This window comes from Falco rusticolus, chromosome 8 (assembly GCF_015220075.1).
Source record: "Falco rusticolus isolate bFalRus1 chromosome 8, bFalRus1.pri, whole genome shotgun sequence".
NCBI lineage: Eukaryota > Metazoa > Chordata > Aves > Falconiformes > Falconidae > Falco > Falco rusticolus.
In genome coordinates, this window is record NC_051194.1 from 53810821 (window position 1) to 53827687 (window position 16867).

The 16867-nt window shown below is 40.0% G+C and overlaps 1 protein-coding gene across 1 annotated transcript; it reads right to left on the minus strand.

Annotated features, from left to right (window-relative positions):
* Positions 1-1570: 1570 nt before the first annotated feature.
* On the minus strand, positions 1571-16387 carry NUP35 (nucleoporin 35). The gene is made up of 9 exons (XM_037396839.1): positions 16270-16387; positions 15339-15509; positions 13237-13364; positions 11512-11572; positions 10780-10921; positions 10313-10382; positions 10096-10224; positions 9370-9537; positions 1571-9013 (listed from the first exon to the last, which is right to left on the minus strand). Exons 1-9 carry the CDS (start codon positions 16286-16288, stop codon positions 8936-8938), a joined length of 966 nt encoding a protein of 321 aa, XP_037252736.1. The 5' UTR covers positions 16289-16387; the 3' UTR covers positions 1571-8935.
* Positions 16388-16867: the final 480 nt, after the last annotated feature.

A 16867-nucleotide genomic window follows, 5' to 3' on the forward strand; every position in this document is an offset into this window, starting at 1 on the left:
CAGCTGTATAACCCTGGAATAAGTAATTTAATCTTTCAGTTAATCAGTTTTCATACCTACAAAATTAAGACCCCTGATTTCCAACAATCTCACATTTCCAGGTTTCAAGTTCTGCGGGCTCGTACCTACTTCTTCCAAAATGTCTATACAGTGCTTACAAAAGGCTCCCATTCTTGCCATAGTGCCCAAAACCAGTACAGAAGCATAGGCACCAGAACAAATAGTTCTGTGTTCCAGGTGGTCTCAGGCATCCCTACAGGTTTGACACATTTATCATAATATTCCGATTATTTCTGCTAAGGAAAATCTTCAGCAATTAAGAGAGGAGATCCCTGGGTTCTGGAGAGGGATTCTCCTGCAAGAGCAAGATCCTTTCCACATAAGAACGGAAGCCTGGAAACAGGCGTTTATGGTAACCTAAAGCTTCTAAGCCATCATCTTTCACGTTACTTGCTATGCCCGTGCTTCTTCTCCCTGCATGGTAAAGATCACACAATTTCCTCCCTGCCTAGAATCTCTGCAGCTAAAATGTATAAAAAGAATCCACCAGTTTATCATACGAATTGCCAGTATTGGTGTCTATTTTCAGGCAGGCTTTTCCTGCTGAGCCAAGGTCAGCCTGAGATACAATGAGAACAGAGGTGATCAGCTGATCTCGGAACACAGACACAACATAACCGGCAAAGGCTTCATGTGCCCACTGAAGTACCCTTAGGAAAGGGATAAAGGCAGTGCAATGGTGGGCGACATTTTCCACTGTAGAACATTTATTTGTATTCCACAGAAAGCAAAACTATTTCTTTTTGAACTTGAGCATACAATAAATTGGGAAGAAAACTGTTGGATAAAAATAACAGATAGGATAGAAAATTATGATCAAGAGGGAATGACAATCAACCACCCACAATAACAATATGCAGGTTAATAACAGATCCTCTTCTGTTTTGCAGCTAGCTGTAGGAAAAGATGTTCATATTTAAGCCCAACATATGTGAAACTAGAGATGCCTAGGCAAGCACTGTGACCTCATGTGTCAGATCAGGTTGCTGCTCAAGTTTGCTGCAGTCAGCCAAATTAATTTCTTTTCCTTTTAAAATGGCTAGATTTATAGTCTCCTCATAGTACTGAGGACAAAGTCTACACCATCAGCTCTAAACAGTGCTGGACTGCGGTTGCAAAAAACAAACAAAAAACCCACACCACAGAAACACCAAAAAAACATTCCACGTGACTGTTCGGACAACTTCAGAATTGTGCTGAAAACACGAGGCCTTCTTCCATTAGCCTGTGAGCTCCATAACAATTTACCCTGATTTTACTGAATTTTCTTTGATGACATTAGTATATTTGTTTGTATGAGGTTAATAATAAAATACACCCCAAATTCATTTAACACACTGTCAAGCTCACCAACTATTTAAGTACTGCCATGGTAAAGCTGGAGATTTCAACTTTAGGATTCCCACCAACTTCAAGAGACAAAAGTTTGAGAAAACATTCTTAGGATTAAAAACACTGGATATTAAACACAATATTGTAACACTTCAGAAAAGAACAATTAGACTTACAGTTGAAGTAAAATGATTTTTTTGGACCTTAGTGGCTTCAGAGAACAATTACAATATACTCTGTAACTGGCATTTCAAATGCAGTTAACAGTAAATCATCTGGTCAGCTATCAGACCTACCCAAAAATCAAAGTCTGTATACACTACTTGCAATAAATAAGTTTTGGGGTTTGGGTTTGTATTTGTATTTTTTAAAAAAATAACAGTTTTCCAGTCCTATTGACTAACTTTTGTGGTAGTGGTCCTCGGTTTTCAGTAATGTATCTTCAAGAATTCCTTCTTGCTGTCACACTGCATCTTCAAGGTTTTTTCTGGCTTTCATGTGTTATAAAAAAATAATGCATTTAAATTACATCTGCAAATTATTGCACAAGTTTACCCCGATACAGAGCACATATATATATATAAATCTAATTAGAGGAAAACCCCATTACCTTATGTTCAGTAACAATACTCAACCTGAGGCTAACAAGGTGACTGCCAGGTGTTATTTACACTGTAGCTCAAATTTCAGTAGGTTAAAATACTGGTGCAGCAATTCCTTGTAGAGCTTCGGTGTACCTTTCTCTTTATGAGCAATATAGCGGCTTTATGTCTGAACACCACCTAGCATGATCTCATGTCTTTCCGTTCTACAACAAAGATGGCACATCTTTCAGTGGAACCAACCTCTCCCAATTCACCCCACAATTTTTGAGGGAGGAGACAAAAATCTAACAGAACCCAACACAGACATGGTGGAATCAAATGCCTTACATGTAATTTTTTTCCAGCTCAAAGTTCACACAAGCTACATGTGCAGTGACTCCCAGTGCATCCTGCAGGAACTCAAGTCTCAGCAATTCCCGATGGTCAGAAAATGATACCAACAAAATCACTTACAGTTGTTAAAACATAATCCTTCACCCAGAAAATAAAGACCTTACACAGAATGCCAATCAAAAACATGTTAGGTAGAGAAAATACTGTGCACTTCTTTCACTACAAGCATTTACAGCATCACTAAGTCAGCCACATTTCATGCAATACCCACTTAACACAGTGGGGAGGTGGTAGTTTTTTCAGAAACAGAGGTGACAATTTCTATCGTGCTACTTTAATTGCACAAAAAACGGGCAGAGGAAGAATACTGAGAAAATGCTACTACCTTTTCTTACCCTCTTCATGCTGTGATAGATCTGAAAGCAAATGACATATCTACATAACCTCTTCATGCAAGTGTTAAGGTTCAGAGGTCAGTGCACCATTGTTATAGTTGTGTGTCAAAGTTCAGTGTCTTAAACTTTCCAAATGCATCTGAAGTGGCAAAGATATCAGAACATAAGCTTCTAATACATGTTGTATTTTACAGTAGTTTGGTGATAAAGTATTTGTACAGCAGAAAACTTTCCCAATCGCTTTTTCGGACTACTCTTCATGCCTTACAGATTTCATTAGTTTTTGAATAAATAATTACACTTGACCTGGTCTTTGTCACATTATATATTCCATCAATAATACACTGAATATCTGGTATACACACATACCATTTCTCAGGGTTCATTATATACCCATCCAGAGTCAGATGCCACAAAGGTCTTCTAGAAGTGAAGCAGCTATATAGCTGTTCCTGCACCACACTTTGATATGCTATTACAGCTTTAATTCATCCAAATAAACTTGTTTTCACCTCCTGGGGCACAGAATGCCAGCTGCTGCCACTGTTAGCAGTAAGTTATATCATGTACTAGTGCCATAGTTGTAGTATCAGGAATTAGACTCTATTGTCCTATGGGTCCCTTCAAACTCTAGATAATCCATGATTCTGTGTCTTTCAGGACCTTTTCCAGCGATAAAAAAACATTTTAAAACTCAATTAGTAAGATGCTCAACAAGGACTAGATGGTCAAAAGCTGAAAAGACAGTCACTGCCACCATCTACTCCATTAAAATACTAATACTGCAGTTATTCATTGTATTATCTGTTAGGCTAGATGTGTCTTTAATAATTAAAAGTATGTTTTAGATTCTTAATTATGCAATTGTCTGCACAACATTGATTTTTAGAAAGATGTTTTAAGCCTTTAAGTGAAGAAATACATTCATCCTACCCCATTCCTACAATGTACCAGGAGGAAAGCTGTTTGATACCTCTTATTCTAAAGAGCCACCACATTTGCTAGAAACTGGAAAGCTGGCAAGTCTAAGTGCGTGCATAGGAATAACAATTAATGTCTTTTTTTTACAAGCTACCATTAGCAAGAACAAAACTCATAGCATTCAATATACATGCAAGCTCCATTGTTAATGCAGTCATCTGGAAAAATAATGTAATTAATATTAGACTGTTCTCTAGCTTGTATTTAAGGTTGACCTCTGTGCAATTTTTACTTTATGACCTTCAGTCTGCAAATGAAGATTTTCATACATTCACGAGCACAGTTCAATTACAAAGAAACTGTGGCACCTAAAAATCAATAGCCCATTACAGTATCCTATGATAGACAATTGTAAATGTATTTCATCTATTGAAATGTGATACTACATGCTATCATATTGCATGCTTGGAAAATACTGCAGACCTTCCACCAATTCCACTAAAGTCAGCAGCATGATCTTACCCACCCATGCAATCCTACACAGTAAACAAATCAAATTTCCTAACTTTGAAAGGAGAGCTAAGAGCACTCGGTGGGAAAGCCCAGCAAGTCAAAGTACTTGCCAGCCCAGAAAGCATGTTGTGCAAGAGAAGTTGGTTACTTTGCAGCAAAGAACTGAAATAAAGAGTAAATTTTGTTACCATTTTATGACTTTATGGAAGCAAGGTCTGAGGTCTGTTGCAGCCTGACTGCTGTGCATTTTCGAGCAGGAGACTGGAAACTGACACTGCTTGGATTAATAACATACATTATTAGTACATTACAAGATCTAAACAGCTTAATAAATTCATTTTACAGTGCTTTATGTCATGACAGCCAGTGTTGCAGCCATGATTCTTTCAAGCCCGATACATGTTTAGTTGCCAGGAGGAAACGGGAGTTTTGGCAAGAGAACTACCACCAGTTAGCATACTTGCACTTAAAAAAACTTGCCCAGTCTGGGTTCCAACTAAAATATTCAGCTGCACCACTTTATCTCATAAACAATTCTGAACTATCTTCAGGTTTCAGAACAGTCTATTAATAACTGGATAATCCACGTGACCGAGCTATCATTTCCAAGATCTCCAAGCACATCCATTTGTCATGTTATCCTTGCTTCACATATTCAAGGCTACCTCCTTAATACCAGGAGATTGGAAAGATCCTCGAAAAAGAAAGCATTTTTTGGAACTTGATTTTGCAACAATGGACAAATTCTCACAGAACACACAGGGCTCCAAGGGCAGCTAAACAAGAAGCTAATTAGGTGGCTGACATACACAACAGAAAGGGGAAAACAGTATCATTGAAGAGTTCTCTATTTTTAATGTGGAAAATTCATTTCTTCCCTACAATGACAGATATGTTCAAACTGATTCCTGCCGTAAACTGTACCAAAATCTGATGTGATAAACAATTGAGCAAAATAAAACAATGACTGTTCAGAGCAATTCCTTACTTTCATGCTGTTTCTAATCAGTCTCCAACTTCAAACACAAGAGGACCATAATGAACAAAGAACACCACTTCATCTAGAGACCAGAATTTTTAGATTGCTTTAACTGCATCTGCTTACATCAACAATAACCTCTTTATTTAAGCTGGAAGTTTCACTTACAAAACTGAGTAACTTAAAAGAAGAATCAAGATAATGACATTATATAGGACATAAGAATTCACAGCTTCTCCGACATGCTCTTGATTTCAACATGAGTTTTACTTGCAGAAAGTTGAAAAGATAAATTTGTTGCTAGAAACACAATTGATGTATTACACAAAAACTTAAACTTGAGTCAAAAGATTCCTTAATAGAAGGCAAAAAAATTTACAAAGTTATTAATTATGAATTCATTTTTAAAGGTAACTACACCAGCTGAATTTTAATTTAGAAACACTAACAGAAGTGTGAAAGTCAGTACTGTCTGCACTTCGATGCTTAGAGAGACCGCATCAAAAGAACACCTTTTACTCTCGCCCAAACAATTAAAAAAGGCATTACCACAAAGCCATGAAATTGCCCAAGGACTGATGTTTTTACTAGAGATCTAGAATTTTTATTCTAGAGCCTTCTCACCTGCAGTCTGAAATTCAGTAAAGCAACTCCTGGTTACAAGTTGTTTGTAAGCCAGTTTATTTTGTTTTCATCACTTAACTGAACAGCTTACTATTTCTAAACATACTTAAGCAGTACCTTTTTGCAGACTCATCTGTGGTCTAGTCACCTACAGTCAAATTAAAGAAAACCCATGAGACTCATTTTTACACATGCACTCAGACTACTAGAAAGAAGAAAATTATGTTCATACAGAATGAATATTGCAGTATATTCTGCTAAAAAAATTTGGACAATTTGTCCATCTCAATTAAAATTAGTGAACACTGGTAAGATTTTAAATAAAGTTTAAGAACTATTTCATTGAAGCAGTATTTAGAAGTCTGACTTACTCCCTAATTAAGATATTTAGTAAACTCTGTCCTTTCTTCTTTTATTACAGAAACACTTCAACCATGAGACATTTGAGCACCGCTATTATCTCACAGTACTGTTTATGCACTTCCTAAATAGTTTAATTAAGATACCATATTCTATTCAGTTAAAACCTCTCATTAGAGTTCTGAAGATCTGCCACAGGGGGGAGGTAGATGCCTGCAACTTGAAATGAGAGGCAGACCTAAAGTACTCATAACATTTGATCTTCATGATAAGTTACTGTACATGGATTACCCAAACAAATACCAGTCATTTTGAAAGTTCTAGAAAACTAAAATTGAGGAGAGGTGGGAGGGGAAAAAGTACAATAAAAATAAATGCTATCTCCAAGTTATAAAATTCTCTACCAAAAAAATACCTGTTAAAACTGTAATGAAATTACCACTGAGACAATAGAACAAATCCTTCTAGAATTTAAAACCGTGCAGATCAATGTATTAAAAGAAGCAAATTAGATCCCTGAGTAATATACTTATGATGGAGGCAGATAACAGAAAAAAATTATTCATTAGTTTTATTTTAAACTAAGTCGTAATCCTATGGAAAATATATTCCAGAGTCTTACAACAAACCCCATACAACTGAAACCAAAACAGTTTCGTAAGTATGGTACACATCACTAGCTGAAGTCTGTAACTTTGGTTTTAATGTAAATCACATCTAGCTACAGCTAGAAGAGAATCCTTCCTTGTTGGAAAGCAGCAGGTACATAGTTAACAAACAGGAAAAATTGGATTTTTAAATGCAATGCTACCTAACAACAGTATCTAGCCTTGAAAAGGTTTACTATAATACCTTCCAAGTGTTTCAGAGATTCTTCACACATGTACTTCTCAATATCCTCCACCCTTTCACACACAAATAACCCCCCCAAACAAAAACACCAAACCCACAACTCAGCACAGTTTTACATCTGGTACTTACCGATAAAACAGGTCCTAAACTACTGACTTTGCCTCCAACTCCTTCCTTATGTATTTAGCTTCAAACTTACTTGATACAAGTTAAATCTTATTCATCACTTCACTAAGCTAAATCCAATACACATCATTACAAGTCTGAAGTGCACCAGAAGTGTGCTTCGCAAAGCAACGACCAAAACAAGAATTTAGCTGAACTACCCATTTTCTTTCTGAAGCCATCTCCGTAACAAACATTTTTCACCAAGAAAAAGCCAGATGTTTTCTGAGAAAACACATTCAGATATTAATTAGGTTTAAGCAGCTCCCTGTGATCAAATGCAAATGGAAGAGCAGCAACCAATAATCCAAAAGCATCAGCCAGCAAATACAGTAAAATGCATCTCAAATATCTCCCAATCCACTTGTACATAGGTTACTGCTAAAGCATACAACGAAGCACCAACGTGCCCTGAGGTAGAAACCTTATTTCCCACTAAGTGCTTTGGGGATTTTACTCAGGACCCTCTCTAGCTTAATCCTGTAAACTGGGTGCCCATTAGTATCCGAGGGACATCCGAGTATCCTGGACTTATCTTTTCATTCTAATTTCATCAGAGAAGAGCAGCTGAAGAACTCCAAGACCACACTGCAGCATGAAGCAAAAGCATGGAAATGGGTATGTCTGAACATTCACCTGACCAGCACACTACTGAGCCAAACTAAAATACTGATGTTGACCCACACTAAACACAGCCACAAACTCAAAAAGTAGTAGTTGCACATAGTTTCCCAAGTACTGAAGAAAACTTGCTCTCTTCCCAGATGAAAGAGACCTTTATCTTCATTGAAGACTATGGGCTTACATAACACATATGATTACTGGAGAGGCTCACCTCCAAATGGAAGCTTCAGGATGCTGGAAGTTCAATTTTTTTGAAAAACACAATCATCATTCAGCCAATACCTTAAAGACAATTTCTTAGAAAAGTCTTGAAATGAAGGCAGCTCTGGCCACTACCACATTGCATTTTTCTATTCAGCTATTTCTACTCAACATTTTTATGTTAGAATGCTACAGTTTGTTACCTCTTAAGTGCACGTTGCTATGAAATACCCATGGAGAGATTTCTACATTAGCTAGTTTTAACACTAGTTGGTACTAAAGTAAAAATCAGCAGCACCTGCTCTGCTGATAACACTTTAATAAACATTAGGCAGCATCATACTTGGACTACTGCAAATAGTTTTTCCTAACAGAACTCATACTTGTTGAGAAAACCACCTAAGAAAACCTTAACTTGATTTAGCTTTATTAATAATACAAAGAGTTATAAGGTTGTATGACATTCAAAACATGATGCCAGAGATTATAAACCAGCAATGAATCTTAATAAAAAAAAATTAAAGTCACATATGCTAAAAGCAGTCCTGTCCCTGGGAGCCAGCTGTGTATAGCGTTCTTCCAGCAGGTTGCCCATCACCTTTCCAGGAAAAAACACCCAATAAAATTAAAGGCATTAGTAAATAAAGCTGCCATTTTAAACATTTCCAACTTACTGGGAAGTAATTCAGAGAAAGTAATTACAGAGGAAAAGTCAGTGCTGCTATTTTTTCTACAATCATGCAATCAGAGCACAAATGGGGGAAAAGCACTTATTTACACTTACTCAGTTTTTCAAACCGTGTGTACATTGCCATCATTTAAAGTGCAAGCTACATGTCTGCTGAAATAACTGAAGGCAAAACAGGTGAGATGTAAGTTAAATTACTGCCACCAGTAGTTATACAACTAACCACAGATGCCAGTTGTATATTTCAAACCCTGACCAACTTTGTATTACTTCCTCTTGTGTATTACCAGCCGAACACATATTCCATTGCTTTAGATACAATACTTTCATCTTTCCTAGGAGTTTGTCTGTCAGAAACCACCTAGAAGGCGGGGGGGAAAGAGGAAGAGAGAAAATAAAAAGAAACAGTCAGCATATAATTAATTCTTCTTACAGGAACCAGGTTTTTTTTTTTTTTTCATTAGTGGTACTGTATTTTGACATAGTATGCTCAAAAGATTTTCAAAACAAGCCCCTAACCTCTGGAAAAGTGACAAGTCAATTTTTTTTTCTTATTTTTTGAGAGACTGAACAGACCGAGTTTGTACTTGAACGCCATATTTAAGGAAATGATAGGAGAAAATAAAGGCTAAGGTCACACAACTTCATGTGTGTGCAGCCTCATACAACTGAAGGGAAAGAGCACAAAACCACATGCTTCTGTTCTCCTTAAAATACCTGATAGTCACTAGTGGAAGCTTTATATGCTGTTGCAAGAGGTCTCATTGTAGAAATCCTTGTGGTATTATTTGCAGGTTGTACTGGTGTGCTGACAGATTTTGAAGGTGGAGTGAAGACTGAAGACACTGGGGATGTAGAACTTCTTTCAAAGGTTTCCATCACACTCTTAAAAAGAGGGTTAACAATGTAAAAAAAAAAAAAACTAAACAGAGAAGACCACAGGTAAATCGCCTGTCAGTACAAAGCACACAAGTACATACCACCACCAAGCACTTTCCTCGCTGCAATCATTTATACATTGGATTACAGCATTGCAAAGTAGTGGAAACTTGTAATCTGCTCACTATATGTACTAATGTCAGCCAAAATCTGCCATCACACATATATCACAGCCCCTAAATCCCACAGATTCCAGTCTGGGCAACTCTTTAATTTCCATTGTCTCTTATGTTACAGTTTCACTTCATACCTTGTACATCAGCATAATTCTGTGCATTGGAACTTCCAACGAGCACAGGGATTTCCCACAGTGACCCTTCTCAGCAGGAAATTTTGACAAATACTTAAGAACTCATGTAAGGTATAATAGACTATACCTTTATAACTGAACTATCTATGCTTTGCAATTCAAAAAAGGAAAAATGTTAAAGAGGTCAGGGAAAATAAAGAGGCAGCCCAAAAGCAGAGTGCCTTATATTTAAATAAAAGCAGCTGTTAACTTACTTTATCTATACACGGTTTGACACCAATCATGATAGATTCACCAAAAATTCTTCCATCTTTGCTTAAGGCTTTCCGGGCTTGAAGCTTAGACTGGTATCGAATATGCATCCAGTTTCCTGTGTTGGACATCTGAAAGATCAAGTGAAAACTGTGACACTTATCCCTTTGAAGAATGAACCAGATAATTTGAGATCTATTTGCGAAAAGTAAGACATACCACATGCTTTAGTATGTTTCCATATTGAGCAAACTGTAGAAGAATATAGGAAGCTGATGCTTGAGGAAATCTGAAAAGACAGAAAGAATACTAAAAAAATTATGATGAGTAGTTTAAGAATTCTGGTGCTAAAAATAAAACCCTGTGAAGGGTTTTTAGAAATTCAAGAGACACCAGTGTGTTAATGCCTTTTCAGCAGCAGTGACTTGAGGAATATTTTATTCTAGGCATTTTTACTTCACCACACACCTTAATAGCAGAACAGTGCCTTTTTAACTTGAAAAAATTAACATGTAGCTTAAGTTAAGGTGCTTCACTACAATACATGCATTTGGAGGCTTTTAAGTACAATTGTGTGTCCTGCAGAACCTAGGAACACCAGACAACAGCAACGTCCAAGTACTTCTTTCCGTATGTTGCAAAGACTTCACCCATGTTTTTTTCCAATGTTTTGGGAATCAACTCACCCAAATACAGTTACCCATGTGTCATCAAGCTGATCTTCTGAAGTCAGGGAATCACCCTGAGTGTAAAAAGGATCTAGCTGAGCAGGAGATAGAGTAGTCTTCCTAGGCTGCCCAATACTTGCAGAACTGAACACACTTGAAGCTGTTAAATCAAAATGGCATTGTTTAACAAATTACTTTTGCCAGACAGATAATCTTGAGAGCCTATAGTGAAAGAACAAATTCAGTATCAGTCATTTCACTTGCATATGGAAGAGTCTGATGGAGATTTGCAGACACAGACTAACAGTAAGTCAATCCAAACTTCAGTCTGCAAACATGCTATTAAGTGTTATGACTAGCAACCTAGCTTTCTCCTTGACCTCTAAACAACAGCAACTTAATGCAGAAGCCAAAAGGAACAAGGCAGCAAAAGACAACAACCAGCAAGAAGCCATCGTTTCATACACAAGGTAGGAAACCTTATGAAGATGGAAGGCTGCTTCACTCAAGTACAACCACCTCTGTGCTCAGCTCAACAAGTTTTGAATAAGGAGTAAGCAAAGTTGATTGAAATTCAGTCTTAAAACGGAAAAATATTTCCTATTCACATCTATATACCTTTTGAAAAGCTAACAAATAAACACGCAACTCCTTTGCAAATTAGCAAGTTGATGTAGCTTGAACAGTGATGACTTTTGTGTAAAGGAAAGCAGTAAGAAAGTAGATTATACATTTTCAAAGGACATCTACCTGTTCCAGGAGTTGATGACATAGTTCCAACCAATGGGCTCTGTGTTAGAGAAAAGCTGGCCTGCATTAAAATACAGAAAGTAACAAATCATTCTTACAGGTACACTTCTTAGATCAGAAGAGATCATTTCCAGGTAACTTCAGGCAAGATTACTAACTGTTTGCCTTAAGTCACTCCTAACTTTCAAGAGTAAGAACAGATAGTTACATGTATATTTAATACATGATTATGAAGTTAGTTGACAATGTTTTTCCATTCTAGCACACAGCCTAGCAGATAGCCTGGACATCCAGTAGGGCTCAGCTATTACCTTCTGGAATTTCCAGCTGACTGCTAAGCCTTAGAAGAGAACACAGTTGACCTTCCTGATCAGAGGCTTAAATGCAGGTATCAGAGATAGTATAGGAATGTAGGGCAAGCTACAGAAGGGAAGCAACACAAGCAACAGAATTCAGGGTCTGTATAGTATTTTATCATCTAACAAGAGTTACCGGTATACAAGGCGGCAGCTTATTTAGGCTTAGGGCAAGCTTTAGGTAATAGGAACTGACAAAAACATTCCCTAACACCAATCACATACGCTTTGTAAAACAAAGTCACTTTGGGTATCAATACTCAGAAACTTTATAGCTTAACTTTTTCAAAACGGGCATCTCACTATTGCTGTAGTATATTAACTCACAACGTTCATGTCATCCTGATGGAAAGGATACCAGTATCCTAAGTTACCAGCATTTGATTTTCACTAAAGCACTTAGAACTAATGGGAGCATAACCCCGAGCTGTATCCCTCGTGACCAGACTTCCTTTCCCTCTCAACTACTTAGTGCACCTGCACTGAAGGAAAGTATACTTTGGGTTTTAGCTGCTAGCAGTTACTTTTTTAAAAACACAGAAGTATTTCAATATGAAAAAAAAAAACTTAGCATATTTTTAGCTTGAATCCTGTCATTTCTCGGACAAGATCAAACAAACTGCAGCACCAGTAGACCTAGCATTCTGATAGCTGCTCACTGTTTTGTTGTTTTGGGTTGATACCCACTCTTTCAAGACAGTATTGATTCTGTCCTTCACAGAGAACATGAACTTTCAAAATAAACTTTTCAGAAGGCGACACTCAATACAAAGACTGCTTATTCAGTGAAAGGCCTTCTCCTTGAATCAAAAGAATCATGTTCACTAAAAAAGAACCAACTTACACTAGACTGCTCAGCTGACATAAGTAGTGGAGCTTATTATTAGAGTGACCTTCTAGAAATGTTAAATGTTATTCTTTCAAAATTAACCCTACATCCATGGCCAAATTTTAATTAGATGTTTTACTCTGCACAAAATTCCTTCTATTTCAGTAAGTGCCTCTACTGCCCACTAAAAGAAAAGAGCACATTATTTGGACTCTTCCGGCAATCAACAGCCCAATAAATTTGCAAAGTGAAAAGCTGCAATAAGTCTGCATTTGTCATGTACAAAGCATAGCAGAGGTGCGATTTTCATTTTTCATTCTCTACAGTATTGAAAAAAAATCAGTAGCAATAGGAGATAGCTCCATGACTGCAGCTCTCATTTTGACTACATAGGAACATGCACACCAAACACCCTAAGGAACAGCAGCATATGACAACTCACCAGTCACTTTGTTACAGTTTATACACCCGAGTTAAAGAAATCACTGAAGCAGTAAGCTGCCTCATATCTGCTAACAGGCCAGTACCTAAGCCACTTACTGGTCTTCTTGAGGTTAGAGGTGTTGATCCAAGCCCAGGACTAGATAATTCATCATATATGCTTCTAACTGGTGGGGCACCGCTTTTATCTTTATGTGTAGGGACTACTGGTTGTGGGGGAGATCCTCCTGCAATTAAAAGGAACAAATGAAAAGCGTGACAGAACTTGCAATCTTACTCCACTGCTACTTGCTCTTGAAACTTCAACAGTAAATTCAGCCATGAAAGACTTGTTTCACTGGGCGTTTGCAAAACCATCTGGCCTACCAAACTGTTCAGGTTTTACTGTTCTACATAAGAATACCACATGCCAAACTGCCTCCTTACACAAGTTATCATCTAAAACTTAAACCTCTTATTAAAATAGTATATTCACTACTTACATGCACTTGTTCTCTTTATGAAATTCTGAGCATAGCTACATCTTCCTATTTTAGGGCAGGTTATTTTAAATGTTTCAGAGACTAACTCCCCTGTAGCTGAGATGCAAAAGCAAGGTTTTTAAGACTTGGGACATTCTACATGCTAAAGAACCATACCAAAATGCACACAGACATTGCACATGCTGTCACGTTCCCACTATCAAAATCCCTTACCTTCCCATGTAATTTCATATCAAATAAAATGTAAGCTCTTCAGAGCAGGGACTAGCTTGTGTTTAGTCAGGATCAAGTTAAGCCAGCTGCTCCCTCATTTTGTAAGCTTTGGGACTACCAGTATAACAGAGAATTAAACTGACTTTTGACATAAACTGACTTTTGACTTTGACAAGATCTTGACATATCTCTGCACACTTTGTGTGGGCTTACCCCAGAGTGAGGGGGACTAGTTTGACTTAACAGTTTTCACTTGCAAAACGTTTCAAAATTAGGCTTTTCCAAAGTACTTTTCAATACTAAATTCTGAGCTTCAAAACTTCAAAGTTCCTCTTTGAACTGTTTAACACATTCAAGAACTGTTACAGTATATTATATAAAGCACTCTCCCATCAAGGTTTGCAGTTTAAGTGATACACTCAATCACTCATTTCAGGAGACCTGTGATAGTATCCTGCTGGTTCCCCCTTTTCTAGAATTGAAACTCTGAGGCTGTAATAAACTCTTTTAAAAACAATTAGATGAAATTCACATGACTGTTTTCAATTTCATAAATATTTTCTTAAGAGGTTTGTATGTGGGGGAGACAGGAGGTGGGGTGGTGGTGGACAAGAGCAAGAAGCAGGAGACTAACAGACCACCAAACAGAATATCTCTAATTGGAAGGGACCCATAAGGATCCTCAAGTCCAATTCTGCTTGAAATTGAAAGAAATTAGTATCTAAAACTATCTGCAGTACTTTTATCCTCATTTTTTAAAAAAAATTACTAGTTTGCTAGCACTGTCAGATATTTAGATTACACCAAGTGATTTAATAGAAAGCCAAGATCACCCATGACATGAAATAAATTGAAGAAGTTGTTAATTACTCACACTTCTCAAGAGAGAAAAACAGACATACAATGCCATCATCTTAGAAACACAGGTAAAGACTTTTTCTAGTTGGAAAAAAAGATGAGCACCTACAGTCAGTAAAAGTCACTACTCCAGTCCAATTACAGCAGACATCAAGACTAAATACAACTACTAGGTACACATTAAGAGGTATTCCTTAGTTTTTCTCCATCCAGTTTTTAGAATTCTGACAATCTCCGAGTGACTTTTTAGAATTCATTGCAAAGAAATCAGCAGCTTGCAGAAGCTGCATTTAGTTTACCAGCAGAAATCCGTTTTAAACAAAGAGAAAACACTGATGGCTGCATATGCAACTGACATATAAAGAGCTACAGAAATTGATTTTATATTAGAAGATGTTCATGTTACCTTCCATGTAAAAGCAACTTTTCCTGGTATCACAACTGCTGCATTTAAAACTTTTATTAAACTTTAGTCTACTTAGCCAGATGCCACTGAATACACTTGTGTTCACTTATTCAAAGAGCTGGGTTAATTTATAGCAAGTTATAAAACTACAAGAATTCAAGTCTGCAACATTCAGGCAGAAGAGTAAGACAAACCCAACTTTTGCTTTTGGGACAACTTTTCAGCATTTAACAAATCCAGACCTGTAAGCAGAGGAGACCTCATTTCCATTACACCAACTGAAGGGCCGCTCAAAGCACGTGGCTGCGGAGTCACCGGCGCAGGTAAATCGCCCATCAGGAATCCAGGAAGAAACTGAGCGCTAGCTCCCGGCTTTGGAGATGTCGGGGAGCCAAGAGTCATCGGCTCAGTTCCTGTGTTAATGAAAACAAAATTTAAAACCCCGGAAGAAGCCAAGTGATTGCACCTTTTCCAGTGCTTCAATAGTGGCACTATTAGAGAAACATAAAACGATACACAGTGACACACAGTAAGCGAGTACGGCTGATCTAATAATTTATCTTGCAAGCAACCGAAGTTTATCACAAGCTTGAATTTTTTGCAACTAAAAGAACCACCACGCTTAGACTCTGTTCTTAAAATACACCAGTTACGGCTGGGTGTCTGGTTTTGCGGGCAGCTACGATGTTAGGGCTGTTTTCAGGGCGTTCCTCCTGTAAGAGCCATCACGCCCGGGCTAGGCCCCCTCCCCCGCCAGCCAGCCAGCTCCGCGCCACAGCCCGGCTCACGGCGGCCTCCCCGCGGCCGGCCCCGCCGCGCCCCCGAGCTGCCCCCGGGTCTCGGCGTGCCTCCGGCGCGGACGCGGCCCGGGCAGCATGGCGTAACCCCGTGCACCCGCCGCCGGGGCCCCTCACCCGCTCCAGCCGCCAGGCTGCCCCAGCGCGTCCCCCCGCCCGGGGCTGGGGGCCCGCCGCAGCCCCGACCCCCTCACTGGCCCACAGAGGCGCGGGCGGCGCCGAGAGGCAGAGCCCGGTACGCCCGGAGAGACGGCCGCGACCTGAAGCGCCCCACACCCGCACGCAGCGAGGCGAGGCGAGGCGGCGCCCGGCAGAACCGAAGGAGGCACCGGCGGCAAGGCGGGCACAGTGGCAGGGAGGGCGCGGGCCCGCTCACCTGCGGGCGGCGCCTCCATGGCGAAAGCGGCCACGTCGGCCCGAGCGGCGGGAAAAAGCCGTGGCCGCTCCGCCGGGCGCTTTCAAACGGGACGGAACTTCCCCCCACCGTCACTTCCGCCCCGCCCGCCATCTTATCAGCGGCCGCGGCGCCGGGACGGGGCGTAACGTCACCGCGCCTCCGCTCCCAGGCCGCGGGGCGGGAGCTGTGGCCTCACAGGGGGCGCGGGCCCGGCCGCCGGCTGCACCCGCCAGCCCCGCTGGGGTGCCCGGCCCGCGCCCCCACCCCGCCTCATTCCTGCGGGTCACCAGCGGCCGTCGTTAACGCGCACACCCCGGTGGGAAAGAACCGGCGTGGCCTAGATGATTCCCCACAACTCGTGGACCCGCCCCGGCACAGCCTGCCCCCCCGGGAGAAGGCCGCCAGCCCTTCCCGCCCGCGGCCCAGCGGGAGGCGCCGTGACCAGCTCGGCCACGGGCGGGCGGTGGCCACAGCGCAGCAGCGGGGAGCGGGACGGTGGCCCAGGCCTGGCGTTGGCATGAGCAGCGACCGCTGAGCACAAGGCACTGTGCGGTTCACACGCCGCGCCGTGCTGCGC

Coding starts and splice junctions, on each gene's coding strand:
- NUP35 (XM_037396839.1), bottom strand. Junction 10,225..10,312: donor GAAACATACTAAAGCATGTG/GTATGTCTTACT, acceptor TTGATCTTTCAG/ATGTCCAACACAGGAAACTG. Junction 9,014..9,369: donor CTTCCACTAGTGACTATCAG/GTATTTTAAGGA, acceptor CCCGCCTTCTAG/GTGGTTTCTGACAGACAAAC.